Genomic DNA, 23,697 nt, shown 5'->3' with positions numbered 1-23,697 from the left:
TTGCTCTATCATTTCTTAGCTGTGTGACCTTGGCAACGCTAACCTGCCTTATCATGTATGTTTCCTCTGTGGTAAAGTGGGGCAAAAAAATGGATTCCCTCGTAAGTGCTTAACAGCGCTTGGCATGCATTAAAGTACTTATAAAAGTTATCATTATCATTATAATAATTATTTAAAAGACACAGTGATTTGTAACACAGCTAAGGGGAAGCGTAGTATCGACAGGGAGCATGATATTTTTGCCAAGAAGGACTTGGGCGAACGAAAACATGACGGCCCTTCCAGCAGTGACGGTTCACAGCGTTAAGTTCAGAAACAACAGCCCCGCCCCTCCCTCGCACTCCGGCCCCGCCCCGCCCCGTAGTCGACCCGCCCCTTTTCTCCTCAGACTCTGCCTTCGCCACTGAAGGTGGGGCCTGTCGCCCACGGGCGAAGTGCGGGGCTAAAGGAGGAACCTTTGGGGGGCGGAGCCGGGAGAGCTCTGTCCAATCCCCGGCCCCGAAATCTCAGATCCGGAGGGGGCGGGACGCACGGGGAAGTGGCCGCACTCAGCTTTGCATAGCAATGCACAGCTTTGCATAGCAATGCACAGCTTTGCATAACCAATACAGGCAGGCATTTAAAGGCGTCGTCGCCTCCACGAACCTTGTAGTTAACCCGGTGAGGACCCACCCTTTGTGATGAACCCCCTGATGCAGGCTCCTCTCCTCATCTCCCTGGGCTTGCTTCTCGCCGGCCCAGCGGCTGCTACACGCATCTTCTCGAACCAGGTGAGCATCCTGTCCTTTAGGAGGCTGCTTCCAGCATCCCAGCCCAGCTCGGGATGTGCGGGCTGGGGTGGGATATGGGGGTGGCCTCTCCGGTCTCTGGAATTACTTCTTTGCAGCAGAGCTTCCCAAAGTCACTAACTGTGGGACTCTGAGTGGGTCCTTTGCTCTCTGCGGGTTTCAGTTTCCCCACCTGTACAGAGGGGTGGGCTGTAAGGCTTTGCTCTGCTCCAGACTGTTTTGGAAGGGTTAATCTCAGTCCCGTCTGTACTCCTGTCCTCTTTCCAAACGTCTGAGTGAAATTTTACGGAACTGCAAGACCAAGGCTCTAATCCCAGGCCCAGAGATGCAGCCCCGTTTACGTGCCCTCTTTTTCCGCCATGAAAATGCCTGGTACCCTTCCCCTCCCCTCTGTACTGCTCTGAGGCGCTGCTCCTCCTCGTGGGTGGGTGGGTTTGAGAGGCTCTTCACGCCAGAAGGTCCATACTTGCTCCTCTGGCGACAAAGGTGCAGCCCTGCTCCTGGGTGTGAGGCATGGAGAGGCAACAGCCTACAAGCTTCTCCCTTATCTTCTCAGTCACCCTGTGCTCCAGACCCTGGAGAAGGGGAAGTTCTGTCATTCTGAGAAGTAGAGAAGCCTAGTTCCATGGCCTCTTTGCTGCATACCTGGGGGTCAGACACTTAGTATCTCTGTCAGCAGTCAAAGAGAGAGGCCCAGCCTAGGTCCCCTCCTGCCAACCTCCTTGGAAATATTTGTCAGAGCCAGGAACAGGGCAGTGTGAGGGAAAGTGGGATAGGACTAGAAGGCTTGGCTTCTGATTCCTCCTCTGTCTCTAATCCATGGGAGTGGCATTTGGGCTCCTTAAGCCTTGGTCTCCTTATCTGTACAATGGGCTCGATAGTACCAACCTGCCTTTCTTTGATGGCTGTGGGTGAAGGGAAATGCTTCCATGGATGGAAAAGCTCTTATATCTTAAACTCATAAAGTGATAGAAGCCAGTGGGCTCGGCCTCACCCTGCCCCAGGGGCAAGGAGTCTATTTGGCCTATTGAATGGAGGAGCAAAGAACTCTTGGCCTTACTGGCCCGGAGGGTTCACAGTTAGTCCCTGAGTGTAGGTTGAGAATGTTTCTCTTGGCTCCAGGTCTGACCACTATGAGGTGGTGTGGCTAAGTCTGGAACCAGTCCTACATCCCCGCTCTCCTACATGTCTTGGCTGTGGATGCCGTCCCAGACCAGAGGGTCTTACGTTGGCAGTTTTAGAGAGGCCATGAGACATCAGGGAGTTCACCCACCTTACCCAGCCCCATAGAGGATAGGGGACTCATCTGAGATTACACAGCAAGGGGCACTTTCCATTCTTATCTGCTATCATCCGGGTCTTCTCTGGGCTCATGTGATTCGGAACCCTTACCCTGAAACCCTGGGCCACATGAAGGCTGTGGGGTGATAGTGAGTGTTTGAGCATTGGGAAACCGGGAGTTCCAGTTCCTCTAATAGCATTAACCCGGTCTCATGACCCTGGGCTGTAGTGATCCTTAGATAAAAGGGGAGAATGTCTAGCCCCAGGCTGGGTGCAAAATAGGTACTTAATAGACTCTCTGGTAACTGTCTAATGTCATTTATTGTGCACATACTATGTGCTATGTGTTGAGCCAGGTGCTTTGCTCTTTATTTCCCTAATAAACTTTTTTAGGGGAGTAATTTTAGACTTACAGAAAAGTTGCAAAGACAGTACAGAGTTCCCACACACTCCTCACTCAGTTTCCCCTAATGTTAACATCTTGTATTACCATGGTACATTTGTCAAGACTGAGAAACCAACATAGGTACATTACCACTAGCTAAACTCTAGACTTTATTTGGATTCTACCTGTTTTCCCATTAACGTCCTCTTTCTGTTCCAGGATCCAATCTCGGGCACCACATTGCATGTGTTGTCCTGTCTCCCCAGTCTCCTCTGGTCTGTGACAGTTTCTCAGACTTGTGTTTTCATGGCCGTGACAGTGTTGAGGAGTTGTGACCTGTACTTTCTGTATGCAAACTTCTCACTCTTACAGTAGCCCTGTGAGAAGATATAGTTATGCCCATTTAATATATGAGGAAATTGAGCCTCAAGAGGGGTCAACTGATGCATGTTCTCAGCTAGTGAGAGTGGCTGAGGTATGGTTTTAATCTAGGTCTGTGATTTGGACCCATATTTCTGCCTCCACAGCTGTGCCTTTGCCCTCTGCCATACGTTGCCTCTTCCCACATGTTAGCCTAGGCTGTGATGACAAATATCTGGTGCCAGGCCTGCCCTTAGTGGGCATTGCTAACACATCATGCTTCCTTTTCCGGATGAGACTGGACTCAGCTGCAGAATTCACTGCGACAGAAGCCTCTAGTCAGCCATCGAGAAACCACCTTGTTAAGTCTCCCCAGAGCCTGAGGGAAGGAAGAGCGGGGTACTCTGGACACTTCCTCCAGCCTGGAATCAATCCTCGCTGTGAATCAGGCTGCCTTGGAATTTGTGAAAGCAGCTCTAGAAAATGGCTAGTCCTCCTACCCACCCTCCAGCTCAACTCTTAATCCCAGGCATGCTTTCATTTGATAGTGGCCTTCTAATTGACCTCCCGTGTTCTAAACTTGACCCTCTGCAGTCCATTCTCAACCATAAACCAGAGCATGGCCCTCTCCTGCAATGGCGTTCCATTGCACTTATAGGAAATCCAGCCTCCCGATGATGACCTATGAGGTCTGGCATGAATTAAATGACCCTGCCACCCCTCTAAGCTTACTTGGGTGCCTCATCCACTACATCTAGCCCACTGGCCTTGTAGGGCTTAGAGCAGCTGAGCATCTTCCCAGTTTGGGGCCTTTGCCCATGTTCCCTCTGCCTGAACATTCTTTCAGTACGTGCATGGCTGACTCCTCATCTTGCAGGATTATAACTTCCTCATCACCCTATTTAAGTGAGTCTTTTGTTACTCTCAACACGACCCTCTGTTTGTTTCTTTTATGGCACCCAGAGATCATAGTGGGTAATATTTATTTACATTGGACTGTAAGCTCCTCACCAAAGGACAGGCACATTTCTAATTGTTTACCTCTATGAACAGCCCTTGGCCCCGGGCCTGTGATCACTGCTTCATAAATATCTGTGGAATGAATGTTGAAGGAAACATTTGTTGGTACCTACCCTGCCTAAGGGGCTGTGGGGAATGCAGGGATGAATCAGGCCTTTCTTAGTCATGGCCCAATGCTTCATTCCAAGGGACAGAAGCCCATTCCAAGAAGCTCAAGTAAAGGGAAGTTTATTCCAGGTATACAAGGAACCTCATGGAACTAATGGCAGGAAGTGGCGGCTGGGATGTCTAATGGCTATCATTTAGGGAGCCAGCTCATGCTTTGTGCCTGGCATTGTGTTATGAGCTTTATGTACATGCTCTCACCCCTGCAACAGGTCTGGGAGCAGAATAGAAATGACTTCACTTAAAAGATGTGGAAATTGCAGCTCCAAAGGGGAAACTGGCCTGTAACATGATATGGTGGTCAAGCTATGATTTCAAGCCATGTCTACCAACTAAAGCCTTGATTTACCTATATCTTAGTCTAAAACCATGCCCTTGGCAGTTCCCCCCACTGCCTATTTAGATAGGGGGCCGGAGGCAGGGGGCGACTCTGTTCTCTTTTCCACAGACCAGCAGAGCCCTTAGTTCTTGTCCCTTTGGCTTGGTCATGAGTCTAGGTGTTCTGGCTCTGTCTTAAAGCTTATGACCCCGTGACAGCTCAAAGCCCAAAGTCCTCTGAATGATTTTGCCTCTGTCTCACTTCCCAAATTGGAGGCAGAGAGAATCTGTCCGCCTGGCCTGGGTTAAGTATTCTCTTTTGGCCCACCTACCTGTGGCTGTGTTGATGATGGGGGTCAACTTGGGGACGTGGGACTGGCAGGTTTTCCTTCTAAGATGGGATGTGTGTGGTGGGAATGCTGAAAGCCTCTCGTAGGTGGCCTTCAGGGGGCTGGGAAAGGTGTGAGTGGGTGGGCAGAGTCTGCATGGTATAGGAAGTGTTAAAGATCATAGACAGGGTTCTGTGGGAGTGGGGAGTCAGTGGTCATGTGTAGTTGGACACGATGGTGAAATCAGGAATCAGGAGACCTCTTGGGGGATATGGAGGAAGAGGAGGAGATATGGCTCAGCAGAGGGGAGGGGAAGGACGGACGTGGGGTGCGGGACAGGGCAGGGCATGCGCAATGGGAGTTAAGAAAGCACCGGTTAGGATTGCGCAAGTTTGTTCACTAGGGATTGTTCATCAACAGATGGCCCGCTGGGGATCTTTGCAGGTGTGTCCTAGTCCCTCCCTGGGCTAACTGTGCCTCCTTGAGGGTAGGGTGTTAGATATTGTTATGTTTCCCACTGTTTTGTGTTCCCTATTGTTCCTGGCCCTGGATTGGGCCTGGGGTGGGACGTGAATAAGGTTCTGGGCATGGGCTGCAAAGCCGAATCCTCCAAAAGCCTCCCTCTAAGGAGATGCCAAGACTAGTTGGAGAGGAGTGGGGAGCAGGGAGGTGAGAGATCAGAGAAAGTATCTACCAAAGGTGGATATGGTTAGTCTCCTATTTTGAAGTTCAAGGTCTGTGATTCTGTGCTCTGTAGTTCACGGCACACTTTTGGGAGATTGTCTTTTAGTTTAGTCCTGCCTATGAAATGGGTAGGACCGGTGTTATTCCAGGTTTACAGGTGTGGAGTTGCAGATGAAGCTCATAGAGGGCAGGTACCTCGCCCACGGGCACACTGTCAGTAAACTGCTCTGTTAATCCTTCTAACCTGTGAGAGTTCCTTTTGTCAACTTTTCTTTTCTCTTCTTTTCTTGCTGCCTTATTGTCCTCAGCTCTTCCAGCTCGGTAGCTTTTCCTGGGATAACTGCGATGAGGGGAAGGACCCTGTGGTGATCAACAGCCTGACTGTGGAACCTGACCCCATTGTCATTCCTGGGAACATGACCGTCAGTGCTGAGGTCAGGACCACTGCGTACCTCAAAGATCCTCTGAAGGTGAGCCCAGGGGTGGGCAGGGTCAGGGAGGTGCTGGAGGGAAGGTGCTGTGGGCCAGAGGGAGGCCCCTGAGGCATGTATGCTCAGGGAACTGAATAGTTTTGGAATCCTGGAATCCCAGAGCAGCAAAAGAAGCATAGATTTGTTAAATGTCCTTTCATAAGTTTATTTGCCTTTTGTATTTTTGTTTAGGAATAACCAGTTCATTCATGCCTGTTGCCTGTTTTAGGGGTGGATATTTGCATGTTTTCATACAGAACAATAGAAACTTTCTGTGTATCCATTGCAACTCCATATATTGTAGTCCCTTCCTCACTGGTTTGCATTGCTACCTTTATACCATATTATTATTTTTTTAGTATTTATTTATTTGGCTGCATCAGGTCTTAGTTGCAGCATGCAGGCTGTTCATTGCAGGGCACGGGGCTTCTCTCTAGTTGTGGCGCGCGGGCTCCAGAGCATGTGGGCTTAGTAGTTGCGACATATACTGTATTCTTGTATGCCTTCAGCCTGTCCTGGTGCAGATCTCTTCTGGCACCAGTTTCCTTTTGACTCTTTAAAAGGATTTCTGATTTGGAATCTGTGTACCTGAAACTACCCTTTGACTTGGTTAATCACAGCCCCTACCTCATACATTTCTCTGAGTGATTACTGAGTTAATAACATGGAGAGTTCCTTGCACAGGGCCTGGCACACAAGACCAGCTCAGTACATGTTAGCCCTTGTTAATATTTCCGTTAGTATCAATCTCTTCCTGTGGCTTCTTTGACCCAGAGTCCTGTACATGCAAACAGCTCTCAGGCTTTGCTTTGTCCAGCACCTCTTCCCAAGTCTTCTCCAGGCTAGGCCACTGCATTTTCTTTAGCTGTTCTTCAAGTGATTTTCTACCAGGGTCACATTTCTACACTACCTGCACTGAGTCTGGAGCAAAGAGCTCTTTAGCGAGCTGGCCATCATGCTTGCTCTTCTGCCACTGCCATGCAAACTGCAGACGTTTCCAAGAACACTGATGCAGTACAACTGACTTGGAAGGAAAAAGCTGGTGAACTCCTTTTTCTTCCCCCAGCCTTTTCCTGGCTTCTTTATAGGCCATTAAAATGGGTTCCCCCCAACCCATTTTCTATTATAGATCTTCCTCAACTTCCTCAACGTCCCAGTGAACCTAGCATAAGTTGAAAAATCTCGTTAAGTCGAAAGTGCATTTAATACACTTAACCTACCAAACATCACAGCTTAGCCTCGCCTACCTTAACCACACTCAGAACATGTACATTAGCCTACAGTTGGGCAAAATCATTTAACACAAAGCCTATTTTATGATAAGGTGTTGAATATTGAGTACTGTACTCAAAGTGAAAACCAGAATGGTTGTCTGGGTACAGAATGGTTTAAGTTGTTTACCCTCGTGATCGCATGGCTGATTGGGAGCTGTGGCTTCCTGTCACTGCCCAGCATCACCAGAGAGATTGGTACTGCATATTGCTAGCCCTGAAAAAGATCACAATTCATAACAGGAAGTACAGTTTCTACTGAATGTGTATTGCTTCTGTACCATCGTAAAGTTGAAAAATTGTAAGTTGAACCATCGTCAGTCTGTACTTTATTACCTGTCATAAATTTGGGCCATTGAGCTTTTTAAAATTGGACTCAGATTCCCACTGTAGGACTCAGATTCCTCCTACATATCTCTTATGTATATAGTTTTGATTTGGTTCCTTTATCTTTTCAGGGTATATGCATACTAGCTATTAAATGAAAGCCTCTCACCACTTGGGTAGGAGAAAAGATGATGAGTCTTCTTTTACAGATAAGGGACACTGAAGCTCAGAGAAGAATGCAACTTGCCCCAGGTCAGCATTCAAGGCTGGTGTCCTTATCTGGCTAATGTTTCCTATTCCTGAGCACTTTCTGGCGGGGAGGTGAATTAGTGCTTGGAGTTTTAGCAGGGGAGTATGCCAGGACTTTCCCCTTGACAGCAAAGACCCCCGCCCCCCAGGAGAGCTGCTAGGACGCAAGCACTGTATGAGCCTGAAGGGCTCTTAAGGTTAATGGCTTCTCCCCTTGTTACTGGGGCCCAGAGAGGAGTGACTGGTCCAGGCCACGCACCTGTTAGTGGCAGGAGAGAAACCTCCTCCTCTTCTGACCTTGCTGAAGTGAAATTTCCTCAATCAAAAGTCCCATTTGGGGCTTCCCTGGTGGCACAGTGGTTAAGAATCCGCATGCCTGGAGCCTGAGCTCTGCAACAAGAGAAGCCACCGCAGTGAGAAGCCCGGGCTCTGCAACGAAGAGTAGCCCCGGCTCGCCGCAACTAGAGAAAGCCCACGTGCAGCAATGAAGACTCAACGCAGCCAAAAATAAATAAATTAAATAAATAAAACAAAAAATTAAGGAAAAAAAAGTCCCATTTGGAACCTGGATGGACTTGATGCCAGCTACAATTTTTAGAAGTTGTATGCGCGAGATTCTGTGAGCCATGGGCAAGGTTAGAGTCTATCCAGGAATGCCTTTTTCTTCTTTTGATGTGTTCCACAGGATTTGGCATAATTTAGAATGCCCTTCTCTGAGCTCTCAAGTTCCAGCCTCTGAGACCTTCGTTTCCCCATCCTCAGGAATCGTAAATTGCTACCACATTTGGCATTTACACTTATTTCAGGCTTTTAGACACGCAGATTTCAGCCCTGATGGTTTACCTTTTTTTCCCCCCTCTAAAGTCCTGTACCTGCAATGCCCATGCCTGCGCCCTGTGATTGAGATATAACTGCCCCTTCCCTGATCTCATCAAATGTCTCCCCTTCAAGTCAGTTGCTAACAGTAGGTCTTTTTTTTAAAAATTAATTTATTTTATTTTTGGCTGCATTGGGTCTTTGTTGCTGTGTGCGGGCTTTCTCTAGTTGTGGCAAGCGGGGCTACTCTTCGTTGCAGTGCATGTGCTTCTCATTGCAGTGGCTTCTAGGAACGTGGGCTTCAATAGCTGTGGCATACAGGCTCAGCAGTTGTGGCTCGTGGGCTCTAGAGCGCAGGCTCAGTAGTTGTGGTGCATGGGCTTAGTTGCCCCACGGCATGTGGGATCTTCCCGGACCAGGGCTTGAACCCGTGTCCCCTGCACTGGCAGGCGGATTCTTAACCACTACACCACCAAGGAAGCCCCTATCAGTGGGTCTTTATCTAGAGCCTTGTGTGCCTAGCCCTGAGCTAGAGGCCAAGAGAAAAGTCATTGTTTTCAACTTGCAAGAAACTTGGACTCTTAGGAGGTCAGAACTGGTAGGTCTCTTCAGGATCATGAGATCCAAATACTCCATGGTCAAGATGGAGGAGCAGAGGCCTGAGGGGGGAAGGGACTTGCCCAAGCGCCCTGGTGGGTACAGGGATCGTGATTCCATTACCTGTCAGTGCCTCTGTCTGTCTTGTGGAACCAGGTCCCATGACACAGGGGTTTATTTAGGTTGAGCTGTGGAGGTGCTAAGGTAGTCCTGGAGTAGAGGGATTGATGGTCCCTTATTACTCAGCTTTGCTTGATTTTTTTTTTTTTTTTTTTTTTTGGCCACGCCGCACGTCTTGTGGGATCTTAGTTCCCCAACCAGGGATTGAACTCGGGCCCATGGCAGTGAAAGCACCAAGTCCTAACCACTGGACTGCCCAGGGAACTCCCCCTGCTTGCTCTTCTGAGCCATATGAAGAAGTAGACTGAGAACAAGGACTGGAAAATCAGCCATGGTTTGTAATCCCCAAACGGCAGGCATGGCTGTTGCCTTAAGTTCGGGGTGCCCCCGCTGAGTACCTCCTGTGCTGTGCTTGTCCTGGCTGGGGGAGGCCTGGTTCCTGGTGGATGCAGCCCCACAGGCTTCCAGTGTGGTGGGAGGAGCCCAGGCAGGACTTGGTCCCCGCTGGTCCCCTCAGCTGGGTGTTCTTTCTTGTTCAGGGTAGAACTGGCTCAACCATTTTCATTGGGGTGTTAGCAAAACAAGGAGGGGTACGGAGGGGAGAAGTCCAGCAGGAAGTAATTTTTGGATTTTAGGCACTATGCTAAGTGTTTGACAGGCATTGTCTCACTGAGTGGGACCTTGTGAGAAAGGCAGACACTCTTAAAATATCCCATTTTGGAGATAAGGGAATGGAGACAGAAGAAATTCCCCAAGGGCACAAGAGTAGGAAGTGGCCGAAGTAGCATTCCACTCCAGGCCCTCAGCTCTTTCTAGGCAAAGGGGTTGAAGCAGGCTTGGCAGGAGAGGAGACAGGAGGGCTGGGAGGGGACCGTGCATGACTCGGGGTGGGGAATAACGTGTGGGTCAGCAGAGTGGGATGAGGCAAATTTGAGTTTGTCCACTCAGGATACAGGCTGCGCGGACTTATCCCTTCCTCCTGGACCTGGATCCTGACACCTGGGGCAGTTAGAAGACTGAGTCCACAGCCTGGGGAGCCAGCCTGAGCCCAGCAGGCTCAAGGGCAATAAGTGCCCATCCAGGATTTGTCTCTTAGAAACAAAAGCCCTGAATCAAGTGAGCTTGGGGGCTGAGATTCATAGGATGCTGTGATGTTACAGCCGAGAGTGGTTTCCTGCCATTACACCCACAGAGAATCAGACTTCCTCCTGCCCTTTCCCGACACTTTTCCCTGACACCTTTGGGGGGATACGATCATGGTTCCTAAGGCACCACTCATTTGGCTCTTAGGCAGCTAATACTTAGTGAATGCTTAGCCCGTGCCAGGCACAACTGGTCAGCCCCCACCTCCAGAACAGGAGCAGAATTGTGGCAGCATAGAGGTGCGAAGTACTCACAGATCTCCCCATCCAGCTTCTCTCTGGGTGCAGGAGTCCTTCTGAAGCTTCCCCAACAGGGTCCAGGCAGCCCATCTCTTCTTGAGGTAGTTCCATCTTTTGTAACCTCACTATGATTGTTAAGATCTTCCTGATAGCAATCCCAGAATGATCCCTCTGTAAATTCCTGTCGTTTTCAGTTCTGTCTTCTATGGCTGTACAGAGAAAATAGGATCCAAGAATAGCAGATGGGTTTGATCTTGGTAACCAACTCCAATCAGTTGGTGGTAGCTGCCTGAAGTCCTCTGAAGGAAAAGGTTCTGAAGCCAAGATTGGGCTGAGAAGGAAAGTCTAGAAGCAGTGCCACAGTTAGCCAATTAGCAGTTAGATGACAAGTGCATTTCAGTTTCAACCAATGGATAGTGACAACCTAAAGAATTATAAGACTGTGTGGTTCAGTGCAGGGGGAAAAAAAGTTACATTTGATTATTAATGTCTGCCATGGGCACAGGAAAGTATAGTGTTGGAGCATGTGCCACAATATTGTCATTTCTTGATCAGAATATCTCCCAGATCCCATCCAATTAAAAACTCTGTTAAAATAAAATGCTGACCTTTTAAAGAGGCAGAGGAACTGGTATGTTTGCCTTGGAATTTTACACTTTCTCCAACTCTCTCACCAGGTGGTACTAACTCTGGAGAAGGAAGTGGCTGGCTTTTGGGTCAAAGTCCCATGTATGGAGCAAGTTGGCAGCTGCACCTACGAGAACTTCTGTAATGTGCTTGAAGTGTTAATTCCCCATGAGAATCCCTGCCCAGAACCCCTGCACACCTATGGGCTTCCCTGTCACTGTCCCTTCAAACAAGTAAGTATAGGGAGGGGAGAGCATTCCCCCCGTGACTAGAGTAGAGACATGGGGTTGGGAGACATTCTCTTGCAGACCTGGATGTCTGTGGGTGTAAATTGATATGATCTATCCTGAATCACTTATCTTTTGGGGGCCTTGGTTTATCCAACTGTGAATGGGAGACCTGAAGCTCGATCTGACCACTGGTGTCCTTTTGCTATCACATTCTATGCTCTACATGGCTCTTAGGAGAGTGGGAGGAGGGGCAGTTTGCAGCTACAATCCTAGAGGTCACTCCAGGAGAGAGTCCCATCTGTAGGCTCTCACTGACCTGTGGTCCACTGCCTCTCCCACAGGGTACCTACTCACTGCCCAAGTCTGACTTCTTCCTGCCTGACCTGGAGCTGCCCAGCTGGCTCAGCAGTGGGAACTACCGCTCGAAGATCATCCTAAGCATCAATGGGAAGCATCTGGGCTGTGTCAAAATCTCCGCCTCCCTAAAGAGCAAATAAGGTGGCACCTGCCACAGCAGAATGAAGGGGATGTGAGGAAGGCATCCTCTTCTTTCGTTGGCCAAGGCCAGATTCTACTCTCTGTCCTTTCTCAAGCCCCCTTCTACAATGATGACACTCCCCCGCTGAAAGTCATTTTATGCCACCTACAGAATTTTTTTTTTTTTTTCGGGATGCGGGCCTCTCACTGTTGTGGCCTCTCCCGTTGTGCAGCACAGGCTCCGGATGCTGCATAGGATCAGCGGCCATGGCTCACGGGCCTAACCGCTCCACGGCATGTGGGATCTTCCTGGACCGGGACCTGCATTGGCAGGCGGATTCTCAACCACTGCACCACCAGGGAAGCCCCCACCTACAAAATTTTTAGGTGTGGGCCAGCAGCCCTAACCTAAAGGAGGATGAGCCTGGTGGTTTTTTTTTTTTTTTTTTTTTTTTTTTTGCATTACGTGGGCTTCTCACTGCTGTGGCCTCTCCCGTTGCGGAGCACAGGCTCCGGACGCGCAGGCCCAGCAGCCATGGCTCACGGGCCCAGCCGCTCTGCGGCATGTGGGATCTTCCCAGACTGGGGCACGAACCCGTGTCCCCTGCATCGGCAGGCGGACTCTCAATCACTGCGCCACCAGGGAAGCCCGAGCCTGGTGGTTTTTGACAGCCCAGGACATCTACTGGGCTGGCCACTGCATTTTCCTCCTCACCCCCATGGCTTTCTCCCTAAGAGCTCAACTCATTTTCTAAACGGTCAAGGAAGGGGGCTAACACGTTTTGTGACCCCACGTTCAGGCTGACCCAGTCTTGGTCTCCTGAAGTACCTTTATGATTTTTCTCATTGATTTTTTGTGTGCGTCGCTGACCTAAAAGCAGAGTGAGAGTACTAACAGTTTTCATTTTACTCCCACCCCCTTTTACAACGAAGGGTCTGAAGGAGTCGATCTCAGTCTGTTCCTCCATCAACGTCTATGATTTAGTGTTCTTTTCTAGACTTGCCCAGTTAACAGTGGGGCACAGTGTATCCTGGAGAGGCAGGGCATGTGATGGGAGAGATATCTGAGAATGCTCTATGTGTTTAAGACAGTCTGCGAACTCAGGTATCTGCAGGGCAAAGCGCAAGACATCAGTAAGTGATGAGGACCACGAGGAACGTGTTGTTTGTGGGCACATCTTCCACTTTTTCCTTTGTATAACATAACTGATCTGAGGCAGCTGCTGCCCAGTCTCGAGCTGGGGGTATAGTCAGGGATGTGGGGACTGGGGTGAGTTGGGAAGGGCAAATCTGGTCCGTAGGGACAGCTGCTATCTAGCTATAGCCAGTGAGTACCACAGGAGAGTATGGGCCCAGCATTGCCAAATATTCTCAATTTCTTTTTCCCTCGAGAAGCCAGAAATCCAGACTTTTATATGAAATCAATTTTTAAATATTGGCAACAAATTATTTTTTTAAATACTGAGCAGGCAGAAGGGGCCAAACAGACTTGTCACTGGGGAAGTCTGGTTGGCTCATCGGTGGCCAGTTCATGGCCTTGGATATAAGAATATGCATGCCTTGTCCTTTTAACCTTGAGACAACTCCTCCACCACTGTGTCTCCCTCCATCGGGTCAAAGCCATAGTGCCTGACCCTAGAATGCTCCTCCAGTGCTGGGGGAGTAGAGGCGGCCTCAGAGCTGTGAGCTCAGGGATCACGAGGCTGCCTGCCCTGGCCTTGGAGCACTGTCAGGGTGAGTGGGGCAGAGGATGAACAGGTGGACCCGCCAGCAGCCACTCTGTGGAGCAGGGATCCAGCGAAGAGAGGTGGACTCATGTCACATGCCTGGCTTTGTTCACTTTCCTGTCCTCTCATGACAACTTAATCACCAATGACCAGCCCCATGTTCTGGGCTCACATGAAGGCTGGAATGGTAATAAATCTTTTTAACTTGAGGAGAATTCCTCCTTTGTTGTGGCTGCATATTTTCTCATTGATCACATCTCAGGATTTTTTTTTAAACATCTCTATTGGAGTATAATTGCTATATAATGGTGTGTTAGTTTCTGTTTTATAGTGAATCAGCTATACATATACATATATCCCCATATCTCTTCCCTCTTGTGTCTCCCTCCCTCCCATCCTCCCTATCCCACCCCTCTAGGTGGTCACAAAGCACCGAGCTGATCTCCCTGTGCTCCGTGGCTGCTTCCCACTAGCTATTTTACATTTGGTAGTGTATATATGTCCATGCCACTCTCTCACTTCGTCCCAGCTTACCCTTCCCCCTTCCCGTGTCCTCAAGTCCATTCTCTACGTCTGCGTCTTTATTCCTGTCCTGCCCCTAGGTTCTTCAGAACCTTTTTTTTTTTAGATTCCATATGTATGTGTTAGCATATGGTATTTGTTTTTCTCTTTCTTACTTCACTGTATGACAGACTCTAGGTCCATCCACCTCACTACAAATAACTCAATTTTGTTTCTTGTTATGGCTTAGTAATATTCCATTGTATATATGTGCCACATGTTCTTTATCCATTCATCTGTTGATGGACACTTAGGTTGCTTCCATGTCCTGGCGATTGTAAATAGTGCTGCAATGAACATTGTGGTACATGTCTCTTTTTGAATTATGGTTTTCTCAGGGTATATGCCCAGTAGTGGGATTGCTGGGTTGTATGGTAGTTCTATTTTTAGTTTTTTTTTTTTTTTTTAAGGAACCTCCATACTGTTCTCCATAGTGGCTGTGTCAATCTACATTCCCACCAGCAGTCCAAGAGGGTTCCCTTTTCTCCACACCCTCTCCAGCATTTATTGTTTGTAGGTTTTTTGATGGTGCCCATTCTGACTGGAGTAACATCTCAGGATTTCTGGAGCTGCTTTTCTGGGCTGTTTCTGCCAGAAGAGTTTGTGGCAGTGGGACAGGCGAGCTGAGGCGATGCCAGGGACTGACTCTTCTGTTTCTGTCTCCTGTGCTGCTTGTTATCTCAGCTTCATTCTGTCTCATCACCATCCAGCTTCCTTGGTTGTTTTTTTGCCTTCCCATTGCACTGTGACCTCTCCAGCCCTTTTTTCCCCCTCCTAGATCTTTCAGTTGAGCATTATTCTCCCAGTCGCATCCTTGCACCGAAAGAAGCTCGGCAGTTTGGTTAGTCTTTGTGTGCCATGCCATGCTCTCGGCTCAGATGCTCCTCCAAGTCTTGATGGGGGGCAGTGAGAGGTTGTGTGGGGAGATGGTGAGAATCTCAAGTCACAGGGAAAAGTGAACTTTTTAATAAATGGTGCTGAGCCAAATGGAAAGCCATTTGGAGAAAGTTGAGATTAGATCTATACTTAATGCCATATGCAAGAATAAACTCCAAGTGAATCCAGGGTCTAAGTGTTAAAAATGAAACCATACAAATACTAAAAGGAAACATGGGTGAAACATCCAGAGGCAATAAAGACTGATAAATTTGACTACATATGAAAAAATTGCTTGGCAAGAAACACCAGTCAAAAGACTGGAAGAAGATATTTACAGCACATATCATAGACAAAAGGTTAATAATATTCCTACTCTAAAGAATTGTCAAGGGATCAAAAACCTGGTAGAAAAACTGGGAAAAGAATTGAACAGACAAACTCTCACACAAAGGTATAAAAATGACCCTTAAACATGAAAAAAATGTTGAAACTCACTTCAAGATCAGAAAAATGTAAATTGAAACAATATTGACATAACATTTGTCATTTCTTGGGTTGGTAAAAAATAAGTACGCCACCACAACTCAACAGGCAAGGCTGTGTGGAAACAGGTCCTCTCATACACAGCTGGTAGGAAAGCAAACTGATTCAGTCCTTGAGGGGAATTTGTCAGTGTTACTTGTCATGTAATTTGTCAGTTACCTGTCATGTAAGAAGAGAGTGTAAGAAAAATAGACATGTGTCTGCTCATTTGTACATAAGGAAAAATGAGACAGAAATTAATGAATTGATTGTTTACAGAGAGTAGAAAGAAGAGGGAAATGATAACAGGTTATAAAGGATGAAGAGGATGGGATACTTCTGAGTATATCTTTTTGTGTATCTGACTCTTAGAACCATATAATGTTTCTGATTCCCAAATCATCATTAAAATCAACCAGGAGATAAGGGAAATTTAACATGGAATACAAACTAACAAAACCTATTTCAAATGAAAACCTATTTCAAATAATACAACCACACTGAAGTGGGTGGGGAAAAAATAAAATTACAGTATTTTGATGGGGTACTATAAAGCAACAGAAAAAAGGAACTGCACACAAATACTGAATGTACTCTAATTAGTCAATTAGTTTTTTCACAGGAGTAGCAGTTAGCAATTTTGAAAGTATTTCATGTGTATGTTAGGATTGAGAAAATGGATAAGTATATTATGGACACTGAGAGCATAGGGGCATATTGAAAGGACACAGGAACCGACCTGAGCTCTCAGTGGCCAAATCTTGGACAACTTGAGCAAGAAAAGAAATACTGACAGTAATAGGTTATAATCCATTGAATAAACATCCTTGAGTCCATACACAACAGAATCCCAATTAAATGTAGAAGAAATGGCAAAAAAATGGGAAAAAAACAACATCATTAGGCAAATGCCATTGTAAGAATTGTTGCAGACAAGAAACATCTATGTGTGCTAAAATTATTGGATAAATGTATGAGGAGAAACAGGATTTTGCATGGTCTCAAGATATCTCCTTACAGGATACAATTACAAAGGGGAAAATATAGTGGAGAAACCTAGCAGACACCACTTAACCAAGTGATCACATTTAACATCACCAGTAATAAGACATACTGACATCGTGCCCTTCCCAATATGGTGCACTGATAAAGGACAGTGACACTTCTCTAGTATTGCCCAAAACATATAATCTCAATTTCATCACAAGAAAGATCACACAAACCTAAATTGAGAAAGAATACAAAATAACTGGCTAGTTGTCTTCAAAAGCACCAGGGCCATGAACAGTAAGGGAAGACTGAGGAACAGTCACAGATTAGAAGAGAATATAGAAATTTTGAGAACTTGGATTGGATGCTGGATTAGAAAAAGGACCAGAAATAGGATTTCACCAGTGTTAATTACTTAGTTTTGATCACTGTGCTCTGTTTGGGTAAGATGTTAACATTATTGAAAGCTGGGTGAAGGGTATATGGGGACTCTATTATTTTTGCTACTTTGAAGTTTTTTCAAAATAAAAAGTTATGGAGAAGCAAGAAGAACTACAATCCTGCAGCCTGTGGAACAAAAACCACATTCACAGAAAGACAGACAAGATAAAAAGGCAGAGGGCTATGTGCCAGATGAAGGAACAAGATAAAGCCCCAGAAAAACAACTAAATGAAGTGGAGATAGGCAACCTTCCAGAAAAAGAATTCAGAATAATGATAGTGAAGATGATCCAGGACCTTGGAAAAAGAATGGAGACAAAGATCAAGAAGATGCAAGAAATGTTTAACAAAGACCTAGAAGAATTAAAGAACAAAAAAACAGAGATGAACAATACAATAACTGAAACGAAAACTACTCTAGAAGGAATAAATAGCAGAATAACTGAGGCAGAAGAACACATAAGTGACCGGGAAGACAGAATGGTGGAATTCACTGCTGTGGAACAGAATAAAGAAAAAAGAATGAAAAGAAATGAAGACAGCCTAAGAGACCTCTGGGACAACATTAAATGCAACAACATTCGCATTACAGGGGTCCCAGAAGGAGAAGAGAGAGAGAAAGGACCCAAGAAAATATTTGAAGAGATTATAGTCGAAAACTTCCTTAACATGGGAAAGGAAATAGCCACCCAAGTCCAGGAAGTGCAGTGAGTCCCATACAGGATAAACCCAAGGAGAAACACGCTGAGACACATAGTAATCAAATTCACGAAAATTAAAGGCAAAGAAAAATTATTGAAAGCAGCAAGGGAAAAATGACAAATAACATACAAGGGAACTCCCATAAGGTTAACAGCTGATTTCTCAGCAGAAACTCTACAAGCCAGAGGGGAGTGGCATGATATACTTAAAGTGATGAAAGGGAAGAACCTACAACCAAGATTACTCTACCTGTCAAGGATCTCATTCAGATTCCATGGAGAAATCAAAAGCTTTACAGACAAGCAAAAGCTAAGAGAATTCAGCACCACCAAACCAGCTCTACAACAGATGCTAAAGGAACTTCTCTAAGTGGGAAACACAAAAGAAAAGGACCTACAAAAACAAACCCATGACAATTAAGAAAATGGTAATAGGAACATATATATCGATAATTACCTTAAACGTGAATGGATTAAATGCTCCAACCAAAAGACACAGGCTTGCTGAATGGATACAAAAACAAGACCCATATATATGCTGTCTACAAGAGACCCACTTCAGACCTAGGGACACATACAGACTGAAAGTGAGGGGATGGAAAAAGATATTCCAGGCAAATGGAAATCAAAAGAAAGCTGGAGTAGCTATGCTCATATCAGATAAAATAGACTTTAAAATAAAGAAGTTTACAAGAGACAAGGAAGGACACTACATAATGATCAAGGGATCAATCCAAGAAGAAGATATAACAATTATAAATATATATGCACCCAACATAGGAGCACCTCAATACATAAGGCAACTGCTAACAGCTATAAAAGAGGAAATCGACAGTAACACAATAATAGTGGGGGACTTTAAGGCCTCACTTACACCAATGGACAGATCATCCAACATGAAAATAAATAAGGAAACAGAAGCTTTAAATGACACACTAGACCACACAGATTTAATTGATATTTATAGGACATTCCATCCAAAAACAGCAGATTACACTTTCTTCTCAAGTGCGCACAGAATATTCTCCAGGATAGATCACATCTTGGGTCACAAATCAAGCCTCAGTAAATTTAAGAAAACAAATCATATCAAGCATCCTTTCTGACCACAACGCTATGAGATTAGAAATGAATTACAGGGAAAAAAATGTAAAAAACACAAACACATGGAGGCTAAACAATACGTTACTAAATAACCAAGAGATCACTGAAGAAATCAAAGAGGAAATCAAAAAATACCTAGAGACAAATGACAATGAAAACACGACAATCCAAAACCTATGGGATGCAGCAAAAGCAGTTCTAAGAGGGAAGTTTATAGCTATACAAGCCTATCTCAAGAAACAAGAAAAATCTCAAACAATCTAACCTTACACCTAAAGGAACTAGAGAAAGAAGAACAAAATGCAAAGTTAGCAGAAGGAAAGAAATCATAAAGATCAGAGCAGAAATAAATGAAATAGAAACAAAGAAAACAATAGCAAAGATCAATAAAACTAAAAGCTGGTTCTTTGAGAAGATAAACAAAATTGATAAACCCTTAGCCAGACTCATCAAGAAAAAGAGGGAGAGGACTCAAATCAATAAAATTAGAAACGAAAAAGGAGAAGTTACAACAGACACCGCAGAAATACAAAGCATCCTAAGAGACTACTACAAGCAACTCTATGCCAATAAAATGGACAACCTGGAAGAAATGGACAAATTCTTAGAAAGGTATAACCTTCCAAGACTGAACCAGAAAGAAATAGAAAATATGAACAGACCAATCACAAGTAATGTAATTCAAACTGTGATTAAAAATCTTCCTACAGGCTTCCCTGGTGGCACAGTGGTTGAGAGTCCGCCTGCCGATGCAGGGGACACGGGTTTGTGCCCTGGTCTGGGAAGATCCCACATGCCGTGGAGCGGCTGGGCCCCTGAGCCATGGCCGCTGAGCCTGCGCGTCCGGAGCCTGTGCTCCGCAACGGGAGAGGCCACAACAGTGAGAGGCCCGCGTACCGAAAAAAAAAAAAAATCTTCCAACAAACAAAAGTCCAGGACCAGATGGCTTCACAGGTGAATTCTATCAAACATTTAGGGAAGACCTAACACCCATCCTTCTCAAACTCTTCCAAAAAATTGCAGAGGAAGGAACACTCCCAAACTCATTCTATGAGGCCACCATCACCCTGATATCAAAACCAGACAAAGATACTACAAAAAAAGAAAATTACAGACCAATATCACTGATGAATATAGATGCAAAAGTCCTCAACAAAATACTAGCAAACAGAATCCAACAACGCATTAAAAGGATCATACACCATGATCAAGTGGGATTTATCCCAGGGATGCAAGGATTCTTCAATATACACAAATCAATCAATGTGATACACCATATTAACAAACTGAATAAAAACCGTATGATCATCTCAATAGATGCAGAAAAAGCTTTTGACAATATTCAACACCCACTTATGATAAAAACTCTCCAGAAAGTGGGCATAGAGGGAACCTACCTCAACATAATAAAGGCCATATACGACAAACCCACAGCAAACATCATTCTCAATGGTGAAAAACTGAAAGCATTTCCTCTAAGGTCAGGGACAAGACAAGGATGTCCACTCTCACCACTATTATTCAACATAGTTTTGGAAGTCCTAGCCAAAAGTGTCACTGTTTGCAGATGACATGATACTATACATAGAGAATCCTAAAAATGCCACCAGAAAACTACTAGAGCTAATCAATGAATTTGGTAACATTGCAGGGTACAAAATTAATGCACAGAAATCTCTTGCATTCCTATACACTAATGATGAAAAATCTGAAAGAAAAATTAAGGAAACATTCCCATTTACCACTGCAACAAAAAAAATAAAATACTTAGGAATAAACCTACCTAGGGAGACAAAAGACCTGTATGCAGAAAACTATAAGACACTGATGAAGGAAATTAAAGATGATACCAACAGATGGAGAGATATACCATGTTCTTGGATTGCAAGAATCAATATTGTGAAAATGACTCTACTACCCAAAGCAATCTACAGATTCAATGCAATCCCTATCAAATTACCAATGGCATTTTTTATGGAACTAGAACAAAAAAATCTTAAAATTTGTATGGAGACACAAACGACCCCCCCAAAAAAAAATTTTAAAAAAATAAATAAAAAGTTGTAAAAATATACTGCTGAAGTTTCTCTCTGACAACTGAGAAGTGTTATGATATAGAAGCTTATCGAGAATGGCAGAGCCTGGGTCAGTGGGTGAAGTCAGGGAGGGTTTTCCTGAGGAAGTGATAACTGAGATCTGACAAATGAGTAGGAATTAAGTAGGTAGAGAGAGGGGGGAAAGAGTTCAAAGTGGAGGGAATAGCATATGCCGAGGCCCTGCAGGGAGGAGGAGCTGCTTTTTGGAAACTGGACAAAGGCTGGTGAGGCTGGAGGGAAAAGGTGCTATTGGTGCCAGAAGCAGCGAGAGAGGTGGGGAAGGACCAGATCACAGGGCCTGTGTGAATCTCCCTGACCGGCAAGTCCAACTTCCTAAGTTATGGTCCACCTGAAAATTTTCCCTTGAGAAAATTTTCAGTGCAATTTCATAGCAGTGCAATTTCCCTTCCAAGTGGTGTCAGATGCCAGGGAGAGGTTCTGCGCTCCCCCGCCCCCCTTTTTATAACCTTAGAGCTCAGATCAGGGTATTGCTTGAGGCACTCCTTCATGGGTTTGAGTCAGGCACTGTCTGGACATTGTTTGCTAGTCACAAATCTTGTGAATCTTTAGAGAGTTCTCTGTCAGTTTCATTCCCAGGGTCATGGTGGCTTATACGCCACTCATGTCACTTGTGTCCACTTTGTAGCCAACTCTTAATGCCTCAGTTTCTCATGGACAACTTCTGCTGCCACCCCCACGCAGGGCTTGTGTTGCTTAGCAATCTCAACTCTCTCATTCCTCTTTCTTTCGATGGGTTGTTGAAGATCCGAATTCAGCCTCCCTTTAAAGTGATTTTGTATATCATTCCCCTCAATGCCCCAACCACAGTCCATCTCAGTCATGTTGAGACAGATCACATTCGTGGAGCCAAGAAATGCAGTGGGAGATGATTCTGAAGGTTCTGGGGGTCAGGAATCCCCCTACAGCCTCTGTATCCTCCCAGACATCTCTATTCTAACTACCAGGTCCCAGTTTTTGCCAAAGAAGCACATGGCAGCAGAAAATTCAGTATACATTGATGAAACTGGAAAGGCCAATTTGGGTCCTGTCAGTGCTGGCTGCAGTCAGTAAGTGTGTTCTGTACCAGTCATATGGTGGCCTGCGTTTCCTTGTCTGGTAGCTTACCTCCCTCATCTGATTTTGCATATTGCCCCATTCTGCATTCAAACCTTAGTGCCAGGGCTGCCTATCCACCATCTGCAGGTTGTTCAATGCCACAAGAAGCATAGTCTTGCCTTCCTTTTTCCAGAGGTTCTTTTGAAACCCAGGGTCTATTTGTTTCATTGGGTTTGTGATTGCTCCTAAAGTTGCATGCAAAATTTAGTGTGTATGCATATATGTGAATTTTATGGAAGGAGGATCCATGGATTTCATTAGAATCAACAAGGTGTATGAGCCCTCCAAAAGTTATAAACCACTGTCTTATATGCATTTTATTGTTATATATTCTATAGTAAGGCTTCCATATATTCCCTAAAGCCTCACCTGCTCCAGGCTCATGGTCTGGGTCCCCAAAGAGCAAAGATCTTAATATTGGCATATAGCTTTCTTATGTAGTGATAAGATGCTCCTCTCCACCGCCCTTTCCTTCATGATGCCATGGCTACTTCACATCTCTTCTGAGAGGTTGTTGCTTGACATGTGACCATCGGTAAATGAATGAAGACGCATTGCAGGATGAGAACTCTGCTAACCCCAGCTGGGATTCCTGTTATTTTAGGCCATAGAACCAATCATCAAATAGAAGGTGAGGTTGAAAAGTGATGTTACCTAGAAATACTCATTATACTGTAAATTTATGCTTTGCCTACTTTCCTGTATGGGAATTATAGTTCACTATAAAATGTTTTTTAAAAGTGGTGCTTCCATTAGAGTGAAACATCATTAAAATTTTCCCTCACATGAAGTTTCTTTAGTTATAAAATCAACACAGGGACTTCCCTCGTGGTGCAGTGGTTGAGAATCTGCCTGCCAATGCAGGGGACATGTGTTCGATCTCTGGTCTGGGAAGATCCCACATGCCGTGGAGCAAGTAAGCCCGTGCGCCACACTACTGAAGCCTGTGTGCTGCAACTACTGAGCCCACGTGCCACAACTACTGAAGTCCGCGTGCCTAGAGCCCGTGCTCCACAACAAGAGAAGCCACTGCAGTGAGAAGCCTGCGCACTGCAACAAAGAGTAGCCCCTGCTCATCGCAACTAGAGAAAGCCCGCATGCAGCAACAAAGACCCAATGCAGCCAAAAATAAATAAATAATAAAATCAACACATTATTGTGAAAATTGCAACAACACAGGTAAGCAAAAGAAACAAAAAAAACAACAACAAAAAAACCCCATAAAATTTCACTCATAACTGAACCCACTTGGAGAAAATTCCTGTAACATTTTATGTTGTGCATATCCTTCAAAACTGTTTGGCTATATGCATATGACTGCTTTTTTAAAAGGAACCAAAATGGCACCATGCTTCACTTTCTATTTTTCACAGCTTCGAGTTATAATTGTTATATAATAAAACTGTACATACTATACAATTGAATAAAATTTGACATATATATACACACCTGGGAAACCATCCTCACAATCAAAATAGTGAACATATTATCGATCATTTATGAAAGTTTCCTCATGCCTCTTCTCACCTCTCTCACCTTCAAGCAAACAGATTTGCTTTCTGTCCCTACAGACTAGGTTGCATTTTCTAAACTTTTATATGAATAGAATGATACAATTTGTACCTGTTTTTTTTTAATCTGGATTCTGTCACTCAATATAATTA

At 45.2% G+C, this 23,697-nt stretch overlaps 1 protein-coding gene across 1 annotated transcript; it reads left to right on the top strand.

Annotated features, from left to right (window-relative positions):
* Window positions 1–680: 680 nt before the first annotated feature.
* On the top strand, window positions 681–13,838 carry GM2A (ganglioside GM2 activator; the record flags this gene model as incomplete). The annotated part of the gene is made up of 4 exons (XM_079703794.1): window positions 681–770; window positions 5,639–5,800; window positions 11,240–11,422; window positions 11,761–13,838. 4 exons carry the CDS (start codon window positions 681–683, stop codon window positions 11,914–11,916), a joined length of 591 nt encoding a protein of 196 aa, XP_079559920.1. The 3' UTR covers window positions 11,917–13,838.
* Between the last annotated feature and the right edge of the window lie 9,859 nt (window positions 13,839–23,697).

The sequence above is a fragment of the Hyperoodon ampullatus genome (assembly GCF_949752795.1).
Source record: "Hyperoodon ampullatus genome assembly, chromosome: 4".
NCBI classification, from domain to species: domain Eukaryota; kingdom Metazoa; phylum Chordata; class Mammalia; order Artiodactyla; family Ziphiidae; genus Hyperoodon; species Hyperoodon ampullatus.
Note: the sequence above shows the minus strand (reverse complement) of the source record. Positions and strands in the feature narration are given on the sequence as shown.